The sequence below is a fragment of the Schistocerca serialis genome, chromosome 1 (assembly GCF_023864345.2).
Source record: "Schistocerca serialis cubense isolate TAMUIC-IGC-003099 chromosome 1, iqSchSeri2.2, whole genome shotgun sequence".
Classification (NCBI taxonomy): Eukaryota; Metazoa; Arthropoda; class Insecta; order Orthoptera; family Acrididae; genus Schistocerca; species Schistocerca serialis.
The window spans coordinates 25,782,883-25,804,646 of NC_064638.1; the positions used below are offsets into that span (position 1 = coordinate 25,782,883).

At 37.9% G+C, this 21,764-nt stretch overlaps 1 protein-coding gene across 8 annotated transcripts in view; it reads right to left on the bottom strand.

The window, feature by feature from the left end:
* The window catches only part of LOC126460875 (putative FERM domain-containing protein FRMD8P1), a 330,902-nt gene that overhangs the window by 23,368 nt on the left and 285,770 nt on the right, over nucleotides 1-21,764 (bottom strand). For all 8 annotated transcript variants that reach the window (XM_050095951.1, XM_050095952.1, XM_050095953.1 and 5 more), the window contains one exon: nucleotides 20,298-20,412. In XM_050095951.1, coding sequence (XP_049951908.1) covers nucleotides 20,298-20,412 — 115 coding nt within the window. The remainder of the gene's footprint in view (nucleotides 1-20,297; nucleotides 20,413-21,764) is intronic.

Genomic DNA, 21,764 nt, shown 5'->3' on the forward strand with positions numbered 1-21,764 from the left:
CCTGGCCTCCACAGAACTCCAGGCTCTACATTCCCTAAAACGTGATGACTCCATCATTATCCTCTCTGTAGACAAAGGACCTACCACTGTGGTACTTGACCGAAAGGAGTACCTTAGTGAAGGTCTATGACAGCTGCCTGTCACATTTACATATGGCATCTTCCATCAAGACCCCATCCCTGTGTTTCAAACTGACTTGCAGTCTCTCCTTAAAATCTCAGGCTCCACACAAAGATTGACACTTCAATGCATAGAAGTTCTCACCCCCACACAAACCACGCACCCCCACCTTTTACCTTCTTCCTAAGATCCACAAACCCAATCATCCTGGCCATCGTGTAGTTGCTGGCTTCAAAGTACCCAACAAATGTATATCTACCTTGATTGATCAGCACCTGCAGCCCATAGTACAAAGACTTCCCTCCTGCACTAAAGATAGCAACCATTTCGTAGATCATCTGAAATCCCTGCCATTCCCACTTCCACCACACACCTTGCTTGTCACCATTAATGCCAGCTCCCTCTATACCAACATCCCCCACATACATGGCCTGTCTGCTGCTGAACATTTCCTCAGTCACCACCCACCTGATTCCAAACCAATGACATCCTTCCTATTCACCTTAATCACCTTTATACATACCAACAACTACTTCACCTTCGAGTGGCAGACATATAAACAAGGCAGGGGTACAGCCGTGTGAGCCAGACAGCTCCTACCTATTCCAACCTTTTCATTGGTTGCTTGGAGGGAGCTTTCTGTCCACATACAACCTACTAACAAACAACAGTTCTTACATTTTGATAGTTGCCATCCTTTCCATGTCAAACGTACCTTGCATGTCAAACGTACCCCCAGTCTCACCTCAGCCTACACTGGACATAATTACCCCACTAGCCTAGTTCAAAACCAGAATTCCCAGACCACCACATCCAACCTTGGTACTGCTGAGCCATCCAAAAAACAACTTCGGAGCGCACCACTGGTCACTCAGTATCATCCACAGCTTTATTTACATTAGTTTCTTCCATCTCAGCACTTCTCCACAGTAACTACTCTTTTCTTAACTTCACTGTAGTTTTCTACATCTTTCATTATCACACCCATCTATTTTTCACTTCCCACCTCTGTTATGTACAATGCACTTAGCTTTTCGCTCTTATTAACTCATGCACGATGTTTAAGCAGTAATCTCTGTCTTGCATATTACCCTGTCTTCGACCTTTAAGCTCTCAGGTTTTCAAATCACATCTGATGCAGTCCCCAAGTCAGTCTTTCCTTCTCATCTTGTCCGGTAAATCTCCCCTGACCCACCATTCTGGGTGTCTTTGCCGAAATCTACCCCTTTTCCTATACCTCTCCAGTCCTTTTTCTTCACCCCTCTTCCTTCCCCTTCAACGCTTCTGCCTGAAGAAGGCACCACTAGCTCCAAAAGCTTTCCTAATTATAACCTTCTTTTTTGTGTGTGTTCTGTCACCACTTAGTGAGTAGATTGTTTAACCTCTTGCCTTATTAAATTTTAAGTCACCCAAGGCTCTTTTAAATTCTAATACTGGATCCCCTATTGCATCCCTGTCAACTCCTGTTTCTTCTTCTATCACATCCTTCCCCTCGTACAGGCCTTCAATATACTCTTTCCATCATCCACTCTCATCTCAACATTTGACAGTGGAATTTACATTGCATTCTTATTGTTACCACCCTTGCTTGTCATTTCACCAAACATTGTTTTGACTTTTCTATATGCTGAGTCTTTCCAACAATCATTTATTTTTTAACTTCTTCATATTTTTGGGCAGTCATTTCACCTTAGCATCCCTGCACTTGCTGTTTATTAAATTCCTAAGGGACTTAAATTTCCCTGGATATTTTTGTACTTCCATCTTACATCAATCAACTGAAGTATTTCTTATGTAACCCATGGTTTATTTGTGGTTACCTACATTCTTCTTTTTCAGCTTCTTTGATTGCCCATTTTAGAGACATCCATTCCCCTTCAACTGAACTGCCTCCTGAGCTATTCATTACTGCAGAATCTATAGCCTCAGAGAACTTAAAGCATATTTCTTCATTCCTTAGTATTTCTGTGACCCATTTCTTTGTGCATTGACTGTTCCTGACAATTCTCTTAAACTTCATCTTACTCTTCCTACTATCATGCCATGGCTGTTGCTGACAGGTGTGTTCAGAACATTTAGAACTTTTGTAAAACATTATATTAAACTTAAAAATAATAGCTTGATAACTAGTTGACTGCTAGATGCAATTATTCTGCATGAAATGTCTTTTGATACATATGCCACCTATACAGGTGTAATATAAGCACAGTTTAAAAATACACGTGTAAGTGCTGTGAAGAGCTTACCACTGATTGATCAATTTTTTAACTACAATATAACATTCTGATAATTAATTTTACAAAAGTTATACATAATTATTGTACAATTTCTTTTATGAATACAAAAATCCAAGTAATTAGATTACAGCCATCTACATTTAAGCAACAATTTTCAACAACTGTAGACATCAAGATCAACACAAGAGTCATCTGGATTACAAAAGCTGAAGTTTTGCAACTTTTTATATTAGGAAAGATTGCAGAAGATATGTCAAATCTTATCAATGTCAGGTGCACATGGAGGAGGACAACAAAAAATTCAAGAAGCCAATGCAAAAGCTCTGTTCAGTTGCTGTGTTAAACACTCCATAAATCTTGTTGGAGTTCATGCATTCACAGGTGTTCCCTCTAGCATCACTTCTTTCAAGCTGTACAGAAGTTATATTCATTCTTTTCATCCTTTTAGGGTGAAAAAAACCAGAAAAACAATCTGGAACAACAGTGAGGCACTCACTGAAGTTCTCTTTAATCAGTTAAATTCATAAAAGAGGACGTGAAAAGAACTGTGAGCACTTTGGAAGATAGGCAGGACCTACCGGTACCTAACGCAATCCTCAATACTAGATTTGCAGCAAGTTTGCTCTTCCTGCTAAATGTGATTTTGCCTTTGAGACCTACATAAACTTTTGGCACACGAAACTGGAAGAAGTAAATTTAGTCTGGAAATGTCTTTGGATAAAGAAATAGCCAAATTAAAAACCCTGAATGAGATTTTAGCGATGGAATGAACTACAATTATAGACAGTGCTGTTGCTTTTGGCACTACAAATGCAGTGATATGAACATTAACACTGACCGATAAAGAAGAAGGAAGATAAATAAAACAATGCCAGATGAACTAGCACACGACACTGGATTATTGATTCAAGAATTTCGTCAATCAATCTTTGAATGCGTAGAGCAATTTATACAAGAACTGTCACAAAGATACACAGCTACAAAAGAAATCACAAGATTTTCCAAATTGTTGAAACAAAATTTATGCTTGAAGCTTCAGGTGATGTCCTGGCTGTAGCACTAGAGAAGCTTGTAGAAATGTACAATGTGTCTGATAAGGAGTGGGTGCAGCAAGAAATAAAAAGGTATTTTAGGCACCTACATGAATCCAATGTGAGTGTAGACATTGCTGCTTAGATGGACAGCTCAAGAAACCCTTCAATTTACAAGTAAAATGGCCTCAGTGAACCACTGCCATGGAGAAGTCTTTGTAAACTAAAACTAATAACGAAATTATCTTTGTTCTACATCTACACGGACATCAGTACTCTGCAAACCACCTGACAAGAGTGTGGTGGAGGGTACTTCTGGTACCACTACATGATCCACCCTTCTCTGTTCCACTCATGAATGGTGTTTGAGAAGAACAATTGTAGGTGAGCCTTGAATTCGCAATTTTCACATCGTGGGTCATTTTGTGAGACGTATCTGGGAGGATAAAATGTTATCTGACTCTTTCTGGAAAGTACTAGCTAGAAATTTCAATAGTACACCTCTCCATGATACACAGTGCCTCTCATGTAGCATTTGCCACTTTTGTTGAGTATCTCTGTAATGCTCTCACGCCGACCAAATTCTCCCGTGATGAAACCTGCCACTCTTTGTTGGATGTTCTCCTACAGCTTCCATCAGTCGTACCTGTAAGGGTCCCAGATTCAAGAACAATATCCACAAATCAGTCAAACAAACAGCTTGTTAAGCCACTTCTTTCATGGACGAATTAAATTTTCTTAAGGCTCTTCCTATGAATCTCAGTCTGGCATCTGCTTTTCCTACTATTTGTCTTATGTGATAATTGCACTTAGGGTCACTTTGTATAGTTACTCCCAGATATTTTACTGTTGATACTGCATTCAGCAATTTATCATTGACAGTGTAGTGGTACAGTAGTGAATTTTTTTCCCTATGTACGCATGATATGTGTCATTTATTTACATTCACGGTCAAGTGCGAGAGCCTGTATGAGTAATTATTTCTGACATTTATTTACATTCAAGGTCAAGTGCAAGAACCCGTACCATTCGTCAATTCTGTGTAGATCATTATGCAAATTGATGCTGTCTACTGACATTGCTACTTTCTTATAGAGAACAGCAATCATCCTGCAGCATTTCTTCATCTTTGAGCTTCCTCTTGGCATTCCTTTTAGCTCTTCTTGCTTCTTTGGTAACTTGAAGAGCGAATCTTTCGACTTCATGCACCCATTGTCTGTCACACACAAGCAACTGATCTTCCATATTAGAGCCACATTTTATGCCTAAATTTCTCAGGACTTCCAACCTTCCTATCACTCCATCATTGAAACATATCACTGCATCTAGTTCACCAACTTTTAATGTATTTAGTCCTACAAAACATTTTTGGGTAATCTTTTCCCTATGCAATGGTTGAAACTTTCATTTCTATTCTGAGTGCTCCCATGAAGACATTTACTAAGCAAAACAGGGTCACTCGGGTCTCTAAAAATTGGTTTTATTTCATTCATAACAGACTCAGGAAGAGATTGTTTTTGATGGTATATTTGGCAACTTTCTTTTGCCTTTTGGTAACGACACCAAGAATCTGCTCCTTTAGGGCAATGTCCATGAACATGGTGGTCACCTGTGGACAACTTATGAAAGTAGGTGGCCCATACAGCTTTTGTTATTGCTGTAACATCATTCAGAAGTGCAGTTCGTCTAACGGCCTGTCCATAATAACTCTGAAGATGGTCTCTTTCAGTTTCTGTCATTCTGCCTCCACCAGACCGAGATTTTCCATCAGATAGCAACTTCCGTTTCATTTCTCTTCATAGCTTCCTCAATCTAGCATCCATCCTCTTTTGCACATGTCCACAACACTCCAGTTTTGTTAAAGGTATCACCATAAACATTGAACTCATTAATTTTATTGAAAGCTTTAGAGTCCCCATCACCTAGGTACTTCATATATCTAACATTATAAACGGGCACTGACCTCTGATATACTTTTAGAGTTCCATTACACTCCAACCTCCACAGTAACCATTATAATTCTTAGAACACTGATGATCAATATGTCCTGTGTATCATGGCAGGTGTGGCAGTACTTAGATAAGCACTCAACATCAACAACTTTTCCATTCTCCAGAGAAGTAGCACTTACAGCACCATTCAAAGAATGATGTCCTCGACATTGCCATGTCCCATCAAGTGCAACAGCAATGTCCCTGGTTCCACTAATATTTACAGTTTCTTCTACTGCATGTTTCATATATGCCTTAGACACAACTGTCAAGGCACCTAAAAGTATTTTTATGTACTTGCTGAACCTTCTGGGAGAAGGATGAAGGTTCATCAAACCACAAAATGTTTCAGTAGCCTGTTTTCCTTTTCCTATTGCATGCATTGCATACACTAACTTCAAATTCACATCATATGAATTATGCACAATGTTCAAAGTCATTTTTGAGGTAGATTTATTGCAGGATCTACGCAGAACAACTAATTTTGACACTAAACCCTTCCTGCTATTTTGTTGTTCACTCATTTCCAGACAGCCTACACCATCACATTGTTTACATTTTGCCACTTCCTTTATCAAACAAGATAAGATGCCCACATCAACAACAACAAACAGCATCATTGTTAACACAAAAATTTGAATCACCAGGAGGCGTGCCATGTTGGAGATTCTTCCCTGAAGAACTGATACATAGGTTAATTTGAACAGTGTGGCTTGCTTTGTTTGTAAACTGGTTACCGCGGAATTTCCTTTAATCGAATTTCTTGATGCATGGCACAGTTCGTATTTATTGCACACTAAAGGATATGTACTTCCACAAATATATGAAGCACTTGGGCAACAAACATTAAGTAACACATGAACAAACTGCTTCAGCAAAACAAAAGTAAATACTAGCAAAGATAATCATTTACAGACACTAGAAACCTGCATTGTTAGCAACATATACACTATATCATATGTATAATCACTGGAAACAGAAATTTCACTGTTCTTTTCGAAATAATACTGGTTTCTGTAACAGAAATAAAGGGGCCGTGGTGGCATAAATGACTGTAACTATAAAATTTGGTATGTATAGGTCATTTTTCATTAGAAATCCTATAATGTATATATGAATGTACTCAGGAAAGACTATAGAATTTGATAAAGTCATAAAAAAAATTTTATTTTTCCACCATTTATAAGTACCCGCTATCCTTAATGAGCTTCCAACATTTTCTAATACGAGGGTAATCCCAAAAAGTAAGGTCTCCTATTTTTTTTATAAGTACATAACTCTGTTTGTATGGCAGTTGGTCACACTGTTATGAAGAGTGCTTCACGCGCTGTGTGTAAACATATGCACGCTGCGCTCAGGCGTTCAGTCTTGGTTTGGAAGCCATTGAGAATAGAGCTCCCATTGGATGTTACCGCCAAGTGCGAATTCCATACAGTTATTCAGTTTTTGAATGCAAAGGGTGCTGCACCAATTGAAATCCATCGTCAATTGATGGAAAAGTATGGTGAGTCGTGCATGGGTGTCAAAAATGTTCATAAGTGGTTTAGAGAGTTTGCATCTGGTCGGACCGAAATTCATGACAAACAAAGGGGCGGGAGACCATCAGTTTTTGAGGAGACAGTGTTGAAGGTTGAGCAAAGCATGCGTGAAGATTGACGGATCACCCTGGATGATCTCTGCATGTTGGTTCCTGAGGTTTCCTGAAGCACCGCTCACAGAAAGTTAATGGAAACATTGAACTACCGGAAGGTGTGTGCAAGATAGGTGCCATGCATACTGCCCGAGGACCACATGCGGCAATGAGTTGATGCTTCCCGTGCATTTCTGCACTGCCTTGCAGCCGAAAAGGACAACTTTCTGGATTCAGTTGACACGGGTGATGAAACCTGGGCATATACCACTTTACATCTGAGACCAAGCATCAATCACGCCAGTGGCGGCATCCTTCTTCGCTAAAGCCACGGAAATTCAAACAAATACAGTCTGCCAGTAAAGTCATGACAACCTTTTTTTGGGATCAGAAGGGGTATTGTTGGTCGACTTTATGCCCACTGGGACCACAATTAATGCTGACAGGTACTGTGAGACTCTCAAAAAAACTCAAATGGGCAATTCAGAACCGGAGAAGAGGAATGTTCGTACACATTCTCCATGATAACACTTGCCCACACATCACTCGGGAAACCGTTGCGCTCCTGCAACAGTTTCAGTGGAACATAATCACCCACCCACCCTACAGTCCTGACATGGCACCCAGTGGCTATCACCTGTTCCCTAGGTTAAAAGAACATTTGGCCGGAAAGTGATTCAGCTCCAACGATAAGGTGAAAGAAGAGGTTCATAACTTTCTGAACAGCATGGCGGTGAGCTGGTATGAAATGGGCATACAAAAACTGCCACAGCGTCTACAAAAATGCATCAACAGAAATGGTGATTATGTCGAAAAATAGCTAAATGTTCAAAGCTGTAAACTGATGTAAAGCACTGTAGAAATAAACAGGTCTATGTACTTATAAAAAAATAGCAGACCTTACTTTTGGGATTACCCTCGTAGATTATTTATATACACTGTAAACAGTAATGTTCCTATCACACTTCCTTGAGGTACCCCGGAAATTACTTTTACATGTGTCAATTTTGTTCTGTTAAGATTACATGTACAGTTCTATCCGCAAAGAAGTCTAATACTCAGTAGGCTTGCATTTTTTCACTAGATAGCAGTGTGTGATGGTGTCAAATATCTTCCCGAGGTCAAGGGACATGGCATCAACCCGAGCGCCATTGCCTACAGTGCTACAGATCTTGTGGAGAAACAGAGCAAGCTGAGTTTTACAGGATCTCTGTTTATGGAATCCATGTTGATTTCTATAGTGGAAATTTTTGTTCTTCAAATATGTCATAATTATTGAACATAAAACATGTTCCATAACTCTATAACAAATTGACATCAATAAAAAATGTCGTGTGACTAGGGCCTCCCGTTGGGTAGACCGTTCGCCTGGTGCAAGTCTTTCGATTTGACCCCATGTCGGCGACTTGCGTGTCAATGGGGATGAAATGATGATGATTAGGACAACACAACACCCAGTCCCTGAGCGGAGAAAATCTTCGACCCAGCCGGGAATCGAACCCGGGCACTTAGGATTGACATTCTGTCGTGCTGACCACTCAGCTACCGGGGGTGGACATTTACGTCAATGATACAGGCCTATAATTCTGTGCTTCTGTCCTACAACCTTTCTTGAAAACTGGGATGACCTATGCTTTTTTCAGTCCCTCGGTAGCTTTTGTTGCTCCAATCATCTACAATAAACTGCTGCTACAAGGGGAGCACATTCTTTTGCATAATCTCTGTGGAATCTGACAGGTATCTTATCTGACTGTGATGCCTTCCCACTACTAAGTAATTGTAGTTGCTTTTCTATTCCACAACCAGTTATCTCAATATCTGCCTTTTTGACATTCATATAATGCTTGCATGGAGGGACCACAGTGAAACAATTTCAGAAGATCGAATTCAGTATTTCAGCCTTGTCTTTGTTATCTTCTGTTTTGATGCCAGTACAGTCACTGAGTGATTGAATAGATGATTTCAAACCATTTATTGATTTTACATAAGATAAAGCCTCTTATGGTTTACAGTCAGATTAGCTGACAAAATTTTATGTTCAAAGTCACTGAATACTTGTCTTATTGCTTTCCTTATGCTCAATTTGACCTCTTTTGAATCTGTGATGGTGCTCTCTTTGTTTACTTAGTAGTTTTCTAATGTGGCTATTAAACTGCTGTGGGTCTTCCCCATCCATTAAGAACTTGCTCGGAACATACATGAATAACTAGCCAATCTGTCCATTTTATCAATGGAAAGAAAAGTTCGAAATAAAACAGATTTTAATGATATTATTAAGAATTTCAGTAAATAAGGCTACAAAAAGATGTACTGTAATAATATCAATAATAACTACTATCTTGTACTTAAGTTGTGAAATTAACTGATATTATAACTGTAAAAGCTTCGTTTCTCAACATTTAAAATAAACAGTAAGTTTCTCTTTCTATTCTTTATTTCTTTGCACTCTACTTGATGGTTGCTGTGCTAAATGATAATTTGTATTCAATGTTCCTCACCTATTTCTCTGATAAGTGTGCATGCTAAGGTCACTAGAACCTAGAGTATACACATAATACACAGTCAATCTTTTTTGTAGGCCATTACATCTACAATATTCATTTCTTACAAAATGTATACTACAAATACATCAGTCAGACCATGACCTTCATTTAGTTATGCTGTCCTGGGCCTCCGCAGGGCTCAGTCCACTACTGGTCCAGAGAAGAGTGTTGGGAGCCCTGCTGTTCGTACAGTATACTAACGATCTTGCAGACAATATTAATAGTAAACCCAGATCTTTTGCAGATGAAGCAGTTACCTGTAATGATATTCTGTCAGACAAAAGCTGCACAAATAGTCGGTCACACCTTGATAAGATTTCAAAGTAGTGTCAGTGAATCATAGATGGAATCTGCCAACTCATACAAATACCTGGGTGTAACATTAAAAGACAGAACAATCACATGGGCTCAGTCATAGGTAAAGCAGGTGGCAGATTGCAGTTCAGAAGTAGAATACAATTAGTAGAATACAATTAGTTTACAAAGGAGACTGCATACAAAACACTCGTGTAACTGATCCCAGAATAATGTGCAAGTGACTGAACACGTACCAACTAGGACTGACAAGGTATATTAAACATATACAGAGAAGAGCAGCACAAATGGTCACAAATTTGTTTGGCCTAGATCCAAAGGAGCTGTTGACTAAAATGAATAGAATGGCCAAGGAATGACTTCTAAGGAATGGTCATTCACCGGTCACTGCAGTCACAGTCGGTTTCGTTCACTTTTACCAGTCTCATTACTCAGTGTAGTTCCTCCGTTACTTATTCTTGACTCGGTCTTGTTCTTTTCTGTGTAGACACTCATTTTACATTCCAGTTCAACTTTTTTATAATTATATAACTTATATAAAAATTAAGTTGTATGTAAGACATGCATATTTTTCAGGCAGCAAAAAGTGAAATCCGCTTATCTCTTCACCTTTTTTATCAGCTGTATCACACATACTTACCACAAAGCATGCAGTTTATTTGTTTGACCAAGCAAATGAAGCAGTTACTGTAATTTAATCATTTTTTGATTGTAGTGCAAGCAATGTCACATAATACTTGTGATTTTTGATTTTCAAAATATAAAAAATGAGACTTAGGGAGGCTCTTACATTTTAAAGCTTGGCTGTTTCTTTGTGATACCCCCTAGTTCTGTTTCTTTACACAAAGGAATGGGATGTGTGTGATTTCAGCTCCGCAGGCAATGGGGAAGGGGTGCCTCTCCATTCGAAAGATTGTAGAACAGCATAAAGTCATATTTACTTTTCACCTCGATAAATATTGTTCAGAAATAGCTTTTTAACAAAATGGTTTTTTACATTCAACTATAACGCAACCTATAAGCATACTATTTACAAAATGTATGAGCTAAATACAATGAGAGAATCACATTTTATTCTAAGCATACTTCTTCTTCTTTTTTCCTGGAACCTTACTGAAATACTCAGACACAAACTGAAGTATATGTAGTTTCTGTTCCTTGGTTTTGGCACCTGTCTCAGCTTGATAATTTACAACCTTTAGTTTAGTAACCAGGTGTCAGCATTGATGACATCTTCATTTGCAAACCACTGTGAAGACTGTCTTAAGGAACTAGTCACTCAAATCTCTTTAAGGGTAGTCTGATTTTATTAGAAACAAATTACTCAGTCCCATTAGTCATAATTTTTGGGATTTGACTGATTCCTTCTTGAATCTAGTTTTATCTGTTGGTTCTGCTTCAAAGTGCAGTTTAATGACTGTTGATTCAGAAGATTAAGGCAACAAAACAGGGTACAGGAACCCACTTTTTGTAAACCAAATGCAAGGTACCAGCATCGATGAAGTGTTATACATATATAAAGTTCTGAAAGACATCTGAAATCCAAATATAGTATCTGTTATTATAGGTTATCTGTCTTCAGCTGACTGCACTGTAATTAAAAAGGATTACAAATTACACCAGACACGTTTCGCTTTAATTTACAAAGCATCTTCTGTGGTATTCTGTAAATTTGATACACACATTTGTACATTTATTTTTTATTTTTTGATTCTTCTAGGTTAAAACAGCATTTTCTTTATAAAGCTACCTATGATGTTTCTTTACATAATCTACTCACTCCTTCCCCTCTTGCTAGTAGTGGTTGGTGTCAACAGGCTTTATTTCACATCCGCAGTTTTTGGCATTTTGCATTATTTCCTCCACTGCACTATTTATAATTGACTTTCTTAGCTGTTTTTCAGTCATCACTGCCATAGTGTTTATGCCTATTCATTTGTTTTCATTCACATTGTGAGTGTTGCCAATCTACGAAATTATTTTGATTTTTGTGTGTGTGTGTGTGTGTGTGTGTGTGTGTGTGTGTGTGTGTGTGAGGGAGAGAGAGATAGGGTGTTAACAGCTGCTGCAGAAGATGGCCACACAAACAAACCAAATATAGTACTTCGGCTTCTGAAGTGGCACAGGATTGTGCTTCAGCCTACTTACTGATAAGGAAAATACCCCCAAATTGCAGTCTCTTCATGTGGTCATAATTTAACTTCATTATGGAACATAAACTTTTTGAATTCATAAATGGTTTTTCACTATCCACATTGCATGATCGATCCCACTGGAGAAAGGAAAGATATTCTAGGAGCTGGTTCTCAGAGAAAAGAACTCACAGTTGATTCAAAAACTATCAATATTATCTTATGCCTGCAAGGTAAATAGTAGAGATCTCTTTCCAAGATGCTTTCCATCGGAAGACATGAACCTCTAAAAGTGGTCCTATTTTATGCTGTTGTTACAGAAACTAATGTTTTAACTGAAAAGCCAGTCAACACAAGTCTCAGCGACAACTTTTTCCTGACCTTTTCTGTAGTAAGTTAAATGACCAAAATATGTCTAAAATCACCAACATTGAATTTATCTTTTATTTTATTTTCAAATACATTTGAGTGTAAAATATATATTTTTAAGTAAATTGATACAAATTTACTGAATTCTTGAATTTTATATTTGTTTCACTCTCATCTGCTACTTGAAGCCTGTGCTCACTCAGGAGTTCTCTTTCTCAGATAACTGATGATTGATGCCATGCATGAACCTTGAGGCTTCTTGCAACAGATGACTAATAAAAAACAGGTTATCTTATTTGATTGTAAAGATCAAGATTTTAAAATCATTTAAGTGTGCTATATCATCAAGGGTTTGAAACAAAAGTTTTGTTTCTTTTCACTCACATAGTTGCCCCCATTGCTGATACAAAGCTGCTAATTTTAATACACTATTTCTCAGCTCCAGTGTTGGAGGTCACGCTTTTTCCAAATAAACCTTCACATATAATGTATGGCACTTAAATTCGTAGGATGTGTCGGAGTAAAGCCCCTTGCGGAGTAAAAACCTGTACCGAGTTTTTTAATTAACAGCCATCAATTCAGGAACTGATCACCATGTGGCAGATTTGTCTTACTGTAACTTATTGTTCAATGAAAGTTGGTCCTGGCAGGTTGCTCCAGAGGCGAAAAAATGAGGTAAGCTGAATTTTGAGCTTCTCTTTCATGTGGAAATACTTGTAGTTGCTCCAGCTGATTCCCAAAATGAACAATAGTGCATTTGTCAGAAAATGGCGAAATGGGGCAAATCCCTAAAGCTGTTTTGGGGTAAACCCTCCCAGCTCCAACAATGTGCTGATAATTCTTCAATGATAACCTCCAAAAAAGACAACATCCAACACAGACTGTGTGCTATTATTTCACATGAAGATATAATTCTGCTACTTAAAACAAAGATTTAGCAGAAACTTTCTGGTAAAGCATTGAAATCTCTGCTTCTACTGTTGACTCCTAATAAGAACAAATGGAAAAAGAATGTATGTAAAACTAAAAGCTTGCTGCTAACAAGGAAAAATATGCCAAATAAAGAAAAGGGTGTGCTACAGAAACAAAAGATGTAAGCTAAATTTCATTACATCAGTGCCAAAAAAGGATGAAAACATATCAAACAGCCAGCTGATTATTCCTCGAAGTCAGAAGAAGAGCATCAAACTTTAAGGAAAAATTGGAGGACCTAACAAAGTACACTATTTACTAGGTACCTACACAGTTTAGCGTCAGCAACTGAACTCTTTAAGGTGACCCTACTAATTCACCTTTCATGGAGAAGAAAGTATTATTTTTGTACAAGTGCTTTTAAGTTCAACTTTACCACACATTTCCATTCAATACTGTGTTGGTTAACTTAGCAACATTACAACAATGGTAGAAAGGGTTATTTCAAGTGTTTTTATTATGCAGTCATCCATTTTTATCTCAAATGGGGCAAAGATCAAATTGTCAGGCCTTACCCCATTTTGTGGGGACAAAACCCTGTAATTTTGGTTTTAGCTAAGTTGTAAGTTGTAAATTAGTCCATAATTAATAATCAGACATAGCCGAAATTTGGATGCATTATAGCTAACAGTTACAACTTCAAAAATCTTCATTGATCACAACATTACAGAAACTGAAAACTGCATGGCATTATTCCCCCCTAGCTTACTCCATTTACACACCTGCACATTGTAGAAGAAAACTGTTAATGTTGGTTTTACAGATGACAATTTACTTCCAGTTATTACATGCTTGTAATGCCCATGCAAGTATAAATGATTTTCCACAAATAAACTGAAATTGAAGACAATGTACTTGGGAACAATTACAAGCTTTCCTCAAAAATGAATGATGAATGGGGACATCTGCAGTGCATCATAAACTGGTTCCATAATCCATATTTCTGTTCAGCCTGCTCTGGCTCCTCTATATCTGGTTTTTTTTGGTCACTGGTCTCTCATGTCAGCTGACTAATATGTTACTTTCTAAGGACATTTTCAGCTAAGGAGACTGAGGTAAACAAAATGTATACATAATGTAACCACCAAATTTATCAAGCAGAAGTAATGCATACTTGACATTTTTCCTGGAAATTTATCTGAAATCCATGTAGCATGCACAATTACACAAAAAAGAAATTGTGAACAAGTAAAAGTGAAAGGCTCCCACAGAGGGATGATTTCCAGTGAACTAGTTCCCAAAGATGAATGAGTTTGGCCATCTTTAGTACCCTCTGCCACGTATTTCACAGTGTTTTCCCGGGTGTAGACTATAGATGTCAATGTAGGAAGGTAAAGGTAATACCGCACACAATATTAATCTGCAGGAAAATTTAAAATCTTTTAATAAATAATACAGTCTTCAAAACAGAGGCCAGTTACAAGATCACTAGATACAGTTACAATGAAAAAGTAAAAACAGTTATTGACTATGAATTAACAGAAAACTTTTCTGGAGAAAAATAAAAGTTACAAATGTAATTACAAGTGAATGTGTGGGCAGTGATCACAGGCTTCTAGTTTGTCATCATTGTGGCCTTCAGTTCAAAGACTGGTTTAATGTAGTTCTCCATGTTAATCTATCCTGTGCAAGCCTATTCATATCTGAAAAGCTACTGCAACCCACATCTATTTAAACCTGCTACTGTATTGCTGCCTGGTCTCCCTCAACAGTTTTTACCCTACAAACTTCCCTCCATTACCAAATCGACAGTCACTCAATGCTTCACAATGTGCCTTATCAACAAATGCATTCTTTTTTTCAAGTTGTGCCTTCAATTTCTCTTCCCCCACCCCCCAATTCTAATTTAGCACCTCACCGTTAGTTGTTAAGTCTACCCATCTAACCTTCAGCATCATTCTATAGCATCACATTTCACATGCTTCTATTCTCTTCTTGTCTCAACTGCTTAAAATCAAGTTTCATTTCAGTGGAAGCCTACACTGCAGACAAATATCTTCAGAAAAGACTGACTAACACTCAAATTGATATCACATGATAACAAATTCCTCTTTTTTCAGATATTATTTTCTTGCTACTGACGGTCTGCATTTTATATCCTCTATACTTCACAGTTATTTTGCTGCCCAAGTAGCAAAATTTATCTATTGGTTTTAGTGTATCATTTCCCAATCCATTTCCCTCAGAATTAGATGATCTAACTACACTACACCCCATTAACCTTGTTTCACTTTTGTTGGTGTTCATCTTGTAACATCTTTTCAATACATTCCATTAAACTGCTCTTCCAAGTCCTTTGCCATTACATAAGTACAATGTCACCAGCAAACCTCAAGATTTTTGTTTCCTCTCCCAAACTTACCTACCTTCTACAAATTCCTCTCGGTTTCCTTCAAAGCTTGCTCAATGCACAGAGTGAATAATAGCCTCAGTGATAGGCTACAACCCCATCTCACGCCCTTCTCAAACACTGCTTCCCTCTCATATCCTTTAGTTCTCTTAACTCAAGTCTGGTTTTTATCCAAACTTTAAATTACCTTTTTCTCCCAGTTTTTACCCCTGCTACCTTCAAAATATCAAAGGTGTATTCCAGTTTACACCATCAAAAGCTTTCTCAAAATTTACAAATGCTATAAACATAGATTCACCTTTCTTCTACCTACATTCCAAGATAAGTCACAGCATCAGTACTGCCTCGTGTGTTCTACACTTCTCCATACTCCAAACTGATCTTATCTGAGTTTGGCTTCTACCAGTTTTTACATCCTTGTGTGAAACTGTGTCAGTTTTTTGCAACCTTGACTTATTCAACTGATGATCTGATACTATTGACACCTGTCAGCACCTGCCTTCTTTGAAAATTGAATTATTAATTTTTCTTGAAGTCTGGGGATGTGTTGCCCATCTCATATATCTAGCACACCAGGTGGAATAGTTCTGTCATGGGTGGCTCTCTCAAGGACCTCAATAATTCCACTCCAGGGACATTGTTTCCAGTTGGGCCTTTCAGTGTTCTGTCAAATTCTTATCACAGTATCATATCTCCTATCTCATCTTCATTTACTTCTTCTTCCCTTTCTATAATTCATCTTCAAGGTCATTTCACTTGTATAGCACTTCTTTATATTCCTTCCATCTTTCAGTCTTTCCTTCTTTGCCCATATGAGCTCTTGACATTCATACAACTACATCTCTTGTCTCCAAAGGTCTCTTTAAATTTCCTGTACACTGTATCTCTCTTTCTGCCAATGATGCATGCTTCTACAGCCTTTCACTTCTCCACTAGCTGTTTCTTCTCAGCCATTTTCCACTTTCTGCCACTCTTATGTTTTAGACATCTGTAATCAGTTTTGGCTGCTTAGTGTGTTGCATTTTTTTGAGATCTATTAGTATCAAATACAAATTATATGGAGAAAAGTGCAACTGTGACACAAAGAATGCCAAGGAAAAGGAATGGAATTTGAAACATGAGAGTAGGAGAGCCTTCCAAATTTGATAATGGAAAAAAGCCACAGAAAGAGATAGTAAACATTGAAGAAAAATGGAATATATTCAAAATATTAATATTCAGTTGTTCTAATTGTGGTATTGAAGCACACAGCCAAATAAAAGGTAAAATAAGGAAAAAGGATGAAACCGATAGAAAAAAAATAATATTATTAAGAACCAAAATGTGGCATTAAATAGCAAACATATAGAAAACAAAATGAAATAAAAAGTCTTGAGTCACAGGATGAGGTAGAAACAGCCAAATGATAGCAGTAATGGAAAAATAGGTAACTCAAGGTATGAAGGGTTATGAGGGGAAAAAATGCGAAAAAAATGAAAAGTTCATATGGCTACATCCAAAAACTTAACATGGACAGGAGAAGGATTCAGGGCATATTTTACAGCTTATTGAAAAGTATAAAATTAGAAAGAGAAGAGATAAAGGCCACAGAAACAGAAGAAGGAATTATCATCAGAGAGAGAAAATAAATATGAGAAGAGATGAAGATTTATTTTGAAAACTTGTTTAATAGGGAGAATGAAGAATACCACGAACCCAGAGCCACTGATTTATTTGAGGATGAATAACTACTCTGAAATAAATAAAAGGATGGAAATCTCATGGAGTTAATCATATGACAAAAGCAGAGGAGATCAACAGAATACAGTGGTTGCATCAAATCATGGGAGTGATAAGAAGAGAAAAGTGAGGCACCTTGTGACTGGAAAAAGGGAATTATAATGCCAAATTTAAAAAGGGAAATAGTAAAAAGTGTACAAATTGTAAGGAGACCACTTTATTACTACACTGCATAAATATTTCAGAAACTTCCGGGAAAGAGGCTGGAGTTACCCTAAAACATCAATTTGAAGGAAAACAGCACAGATGTAAGTCTAACAGCTGAACAATTGAACTTCTTTTTTCACTCTGGCAAATAACAGAAAAAAACTGGCATGTAGTAAAAAGACTTCATAGTAGGTAGTTTTGGAGAAGTTCTTGTTGTGGTCTTCAGACCTGAGACTGGTTTGATGCAGCTCTCCATGCTACTCTATCCTGTGCAAGCTTCTTCATCTCCCAGTACCTACTGCAGCCTACATCCTTCTGAATCTGCTTAGTGTATTCATCTCTTAGTCTCCCTCTATGATTTCTACCCTCCATGCTGCCCTCCAGTACCGCATTGGTGATCCCTTGATGCCTCAGAACATGTCCTACCAACCGATCCCTTCTTCTAGTCAAGTTGTGCCACAAACTCCTCTTCTCCCCAATTCTATTCAATACCTCCTCATTAGTTATGTGATCTACCCATCTAATCTTCAGCATTCTTCTGTAGCACTACATTTCGAAAACTTCTCTTCTTCTCTAAACTATTTATCGTCCATGTTTCACTTCCATACAAATACTTTCAGAAACTACTTCCTGACACTTAAATCAATACTCGATGTTAACAAATTTCTCTTCTTCAGAAACGCTTTCCTTGCCATTGCCAGTCTACATTTTATATCCTCTCTACTTAGACCATCATCAGTTATTTTGCTCCCCAAATAGCAAAACTCCTTTACTACTTTAAATGTCTCATTTCCTAATTTAATTCCCTCAGCATCACCCGATTTAATTTGACTACATTCCATTATCCTCGTTTTGCTTTTGTTGATGTTCATCTTAACCCTCCTTTCAATACACTGTCCATTTCGTTCAACTGCTCTTCCAAGTCCTTTGCTGTCCCTGACAGAATTACAATGTCATCGGCGAACCTCAAAGTTTTTATTTCTTCTCCACGGATTTTAATACCTACTCCGAACTTTTCTTTTGTTTCCTTTACTGCTTGCTCAATATACAGATTGAATAGCATCGGGGAGAGGCTACAACCCTGTCTCACTCCCTTCCCAACCACTGCTTCCCTTTCATGTCCCTCGACTCTTATAACTGCCATCTGGTTTCTGTACAAATTGTAAATAGCCTTTTGTTCCCAGTATTTTACCCCTGCCACCTTCAGAATTTGAAAGAGAGTATTCCAGTCAACATTGTCAAAAGCTTTCTCTAAGTATACAAATGCTAGAAACATAGGTTTACCTTTCCTTAAGCTTGCTTCTAAGATAAGTCGTAGGGTCAGTATTGACTCACGTGTTCCAACATTTCTACGGAATCCAAACTCATCTTCCCCGAGGTCAGCTTCTACTAGTTTTTCCATTCGTCTGTAAAGAATTCGCATTAGTATTTTGCAGCTGTGACTTATTAAACTGATAGTTCGGTAATTTTCACATCTGTCAACACCTGCTTTCTTTGGGATTGGAATTAATATATTCTTCTTGAAGTCTGAGGGAATTTCGCTTGTCTCATAAATCTTGCTCACTAGATGGTAGAGTTTTGTTAGGCCTGGCTCTCCCAAGGCTGTCAGTAGTTCTAATGGAATGTTGTCTACTCCTGGGGCCTTGTTTTGGAGAAGGCATATGACAAATGTTGATGTATAAAATATAGGACTACTGGTAAACACAGAATTTTTCCAATTCAGTAATTATAAAAATTCAGATACTGTGCAATAATTCTGAAAGCAGTGTACTAACAGGAAATGGAAAGTCAAAATGGTTATGAGCAAATATAGGTGTGCAAAAGGTCTGTTCCTGTTTTCCAATACTCTTTGTCACACTTGTAATGGTGCCACTCCATGTCCCCTTGGTAAACAAATGCAGCACCCTAGGACAAGAGCTGCTTACCAGCCTAGTGGCTAGCATGGAAACACGTTGCAGAGCATGCAATGCTCCCCACGGTGCTCACACACCCTATTAAGAACCATGGCCTACCTTTCACAATGTCCACGGGACCATCAAGAATTACGGTGATTCCAGTGAAATTATTGTCTTTGAGTAAAAGTGCCATTTCTGTTTGTCTTATAGCATATTTCATTCAGTTACCTTCTGTACTATACCATAACAGTTCTTTCTATGTATGGTACAAGTTTTATTAAGCTATGTTATGTGACAGGGACCCATCATGCATTTGTTACTTTCATCATAAGTTTTGCACACCAATGCACATAAGAAGAAGCCCGCAAGTGGAAGTGACTGTGGAGGGAAAGACAAGTACAGAGGGCCAGAATTGGTTTGGTCATGAGAAACAGTTGCAGCCAAACTGAATTCCCAGTCATTACTCAGAAAGAATGTGCAAGGAAGATCAGTTGCATATCCGAGAAAGATGTTGCTGGATGATGTTAAAGAAGAGCTCAAAAGGAACCAAAGACATGAGGTGCTGTGGCAAGGGAGGAAATCTTCCATGGAAGGAACAGACAGATTTGAAAATATCTCACCTAGCTTACTGGAATGACCTTCAAATAAAAATACAAAATACACAAAATTTTCGCACCACAAGATTCACATTACAGTTGCTTTTATATTTAAAACTAATTTTTTTATTATGAAAATAGTACTAGGTATAAAATTGACAGTTGTTTCAGGCTTCATCGTAATACTTACCGTCACTGTCAGTCGACGTATCGTAAACTGGGCGATCGTGCTCATCGGCATAAGTGGTTGTCTTCTGTTTTATTTCATCCACGAAGACTGAAATTAAAGCATCCATCATCACAGCCTGCAGAAAGAGAAAAGATAAATAAATACTCATTTTATGCAATTAAAGCAGTTATACTGTCACCAATATTTGTGAATACATTTGTCGACAAAAGAATTGTGCATTTTGTTACAAAGTTGACCGATTTAGGGGAGAAAAAAGAATAGTGTCACAACTCATTAGCAAAAATGTCTTTAACAAGTGGTGTTCTCCAGCTTGCAAATATTTGACATATGTCATTTATTTTCCCTTAAAGGAATGAAGATACAGTAGCAGCAATAAATCGTAACTGTGTCTTGAATCGAAATGACACTCTAGATGCAAAGCACATTAATCATATAATTCATGCCTATTACATGCATTGCATAAATATGAAGTCCTCGGTAGGACATAAACAATGTAAGAAGTGGAGGTAGCCAACCAGTGCATAGCTGAGGTACTGAGTTTCTGACAGGCACTTAAACAACAGTGAGCAAGTTTCAGTTGTGTTTGTGTGCTTGTTGATAACTCAATGCCTCAGCTACAGAGTGGATGTCTATCTTCATGCCATGCATTATCTACATCTATGTCTCAAATTGTAGCACTGTGTCTAGTTGAGAATATGGCTACCAAGATTTAAATTTCTTATTGACTGTTTCCATAGGCAGTGCCAGATGTTTCACCATCAAATAAACTGTAAATAGTGAGAGTTGATTCTGATGCTTTATGAGGCATGTCATATTGGACAAGGTAATACAGACATTAAAGCAATTATTAGAAAAATGACAGCTACATCAGGCAACAAATAAAGACAATCTTGGATATAGCGGAGACTGATAGAACTGAAGATACGGAACAGCAAATAGGCAAACAGCTTTAAGAGCAAATGCAATGTGCAATGTTCTGAAACATTTTTAATAAACATTTCATAACCACTATTGCTTTGCATATTATTAAAGATGTTCACAAGGAAGTACAGAGTACATCTTCATGGAAAAACAAGCAAAGCTCGAATCCTCAACAATGGACTGCCACAAGGCTTTGTGCTAGCTCCTTTATTGTTTAGTTTCTACATCTCAGATATGCCAGAACTCAAATCACGGAAATATGCTGATGATCTGGCTATTGCTTTGTATGGTGAGTCATTTGAACAATTGGAATCAGGACTAAATTCTGACTTGGTGCAGCTTCATAACTACTACAGGACCTGGTATCTGAACCTTAGTGCATCAAAAACAGCAAGCACAGTGATGCACCTGAATAATAAACAAGCAGACAGGAAATGCGCTTGAATATAGCAGGCCAGAATATATGACACGAAAGAGCACCAAAATACCTGGGTGTTAAACTGGACTGTAGCCTAACATTCACAGAACATCTGCAGGATGTCAGCC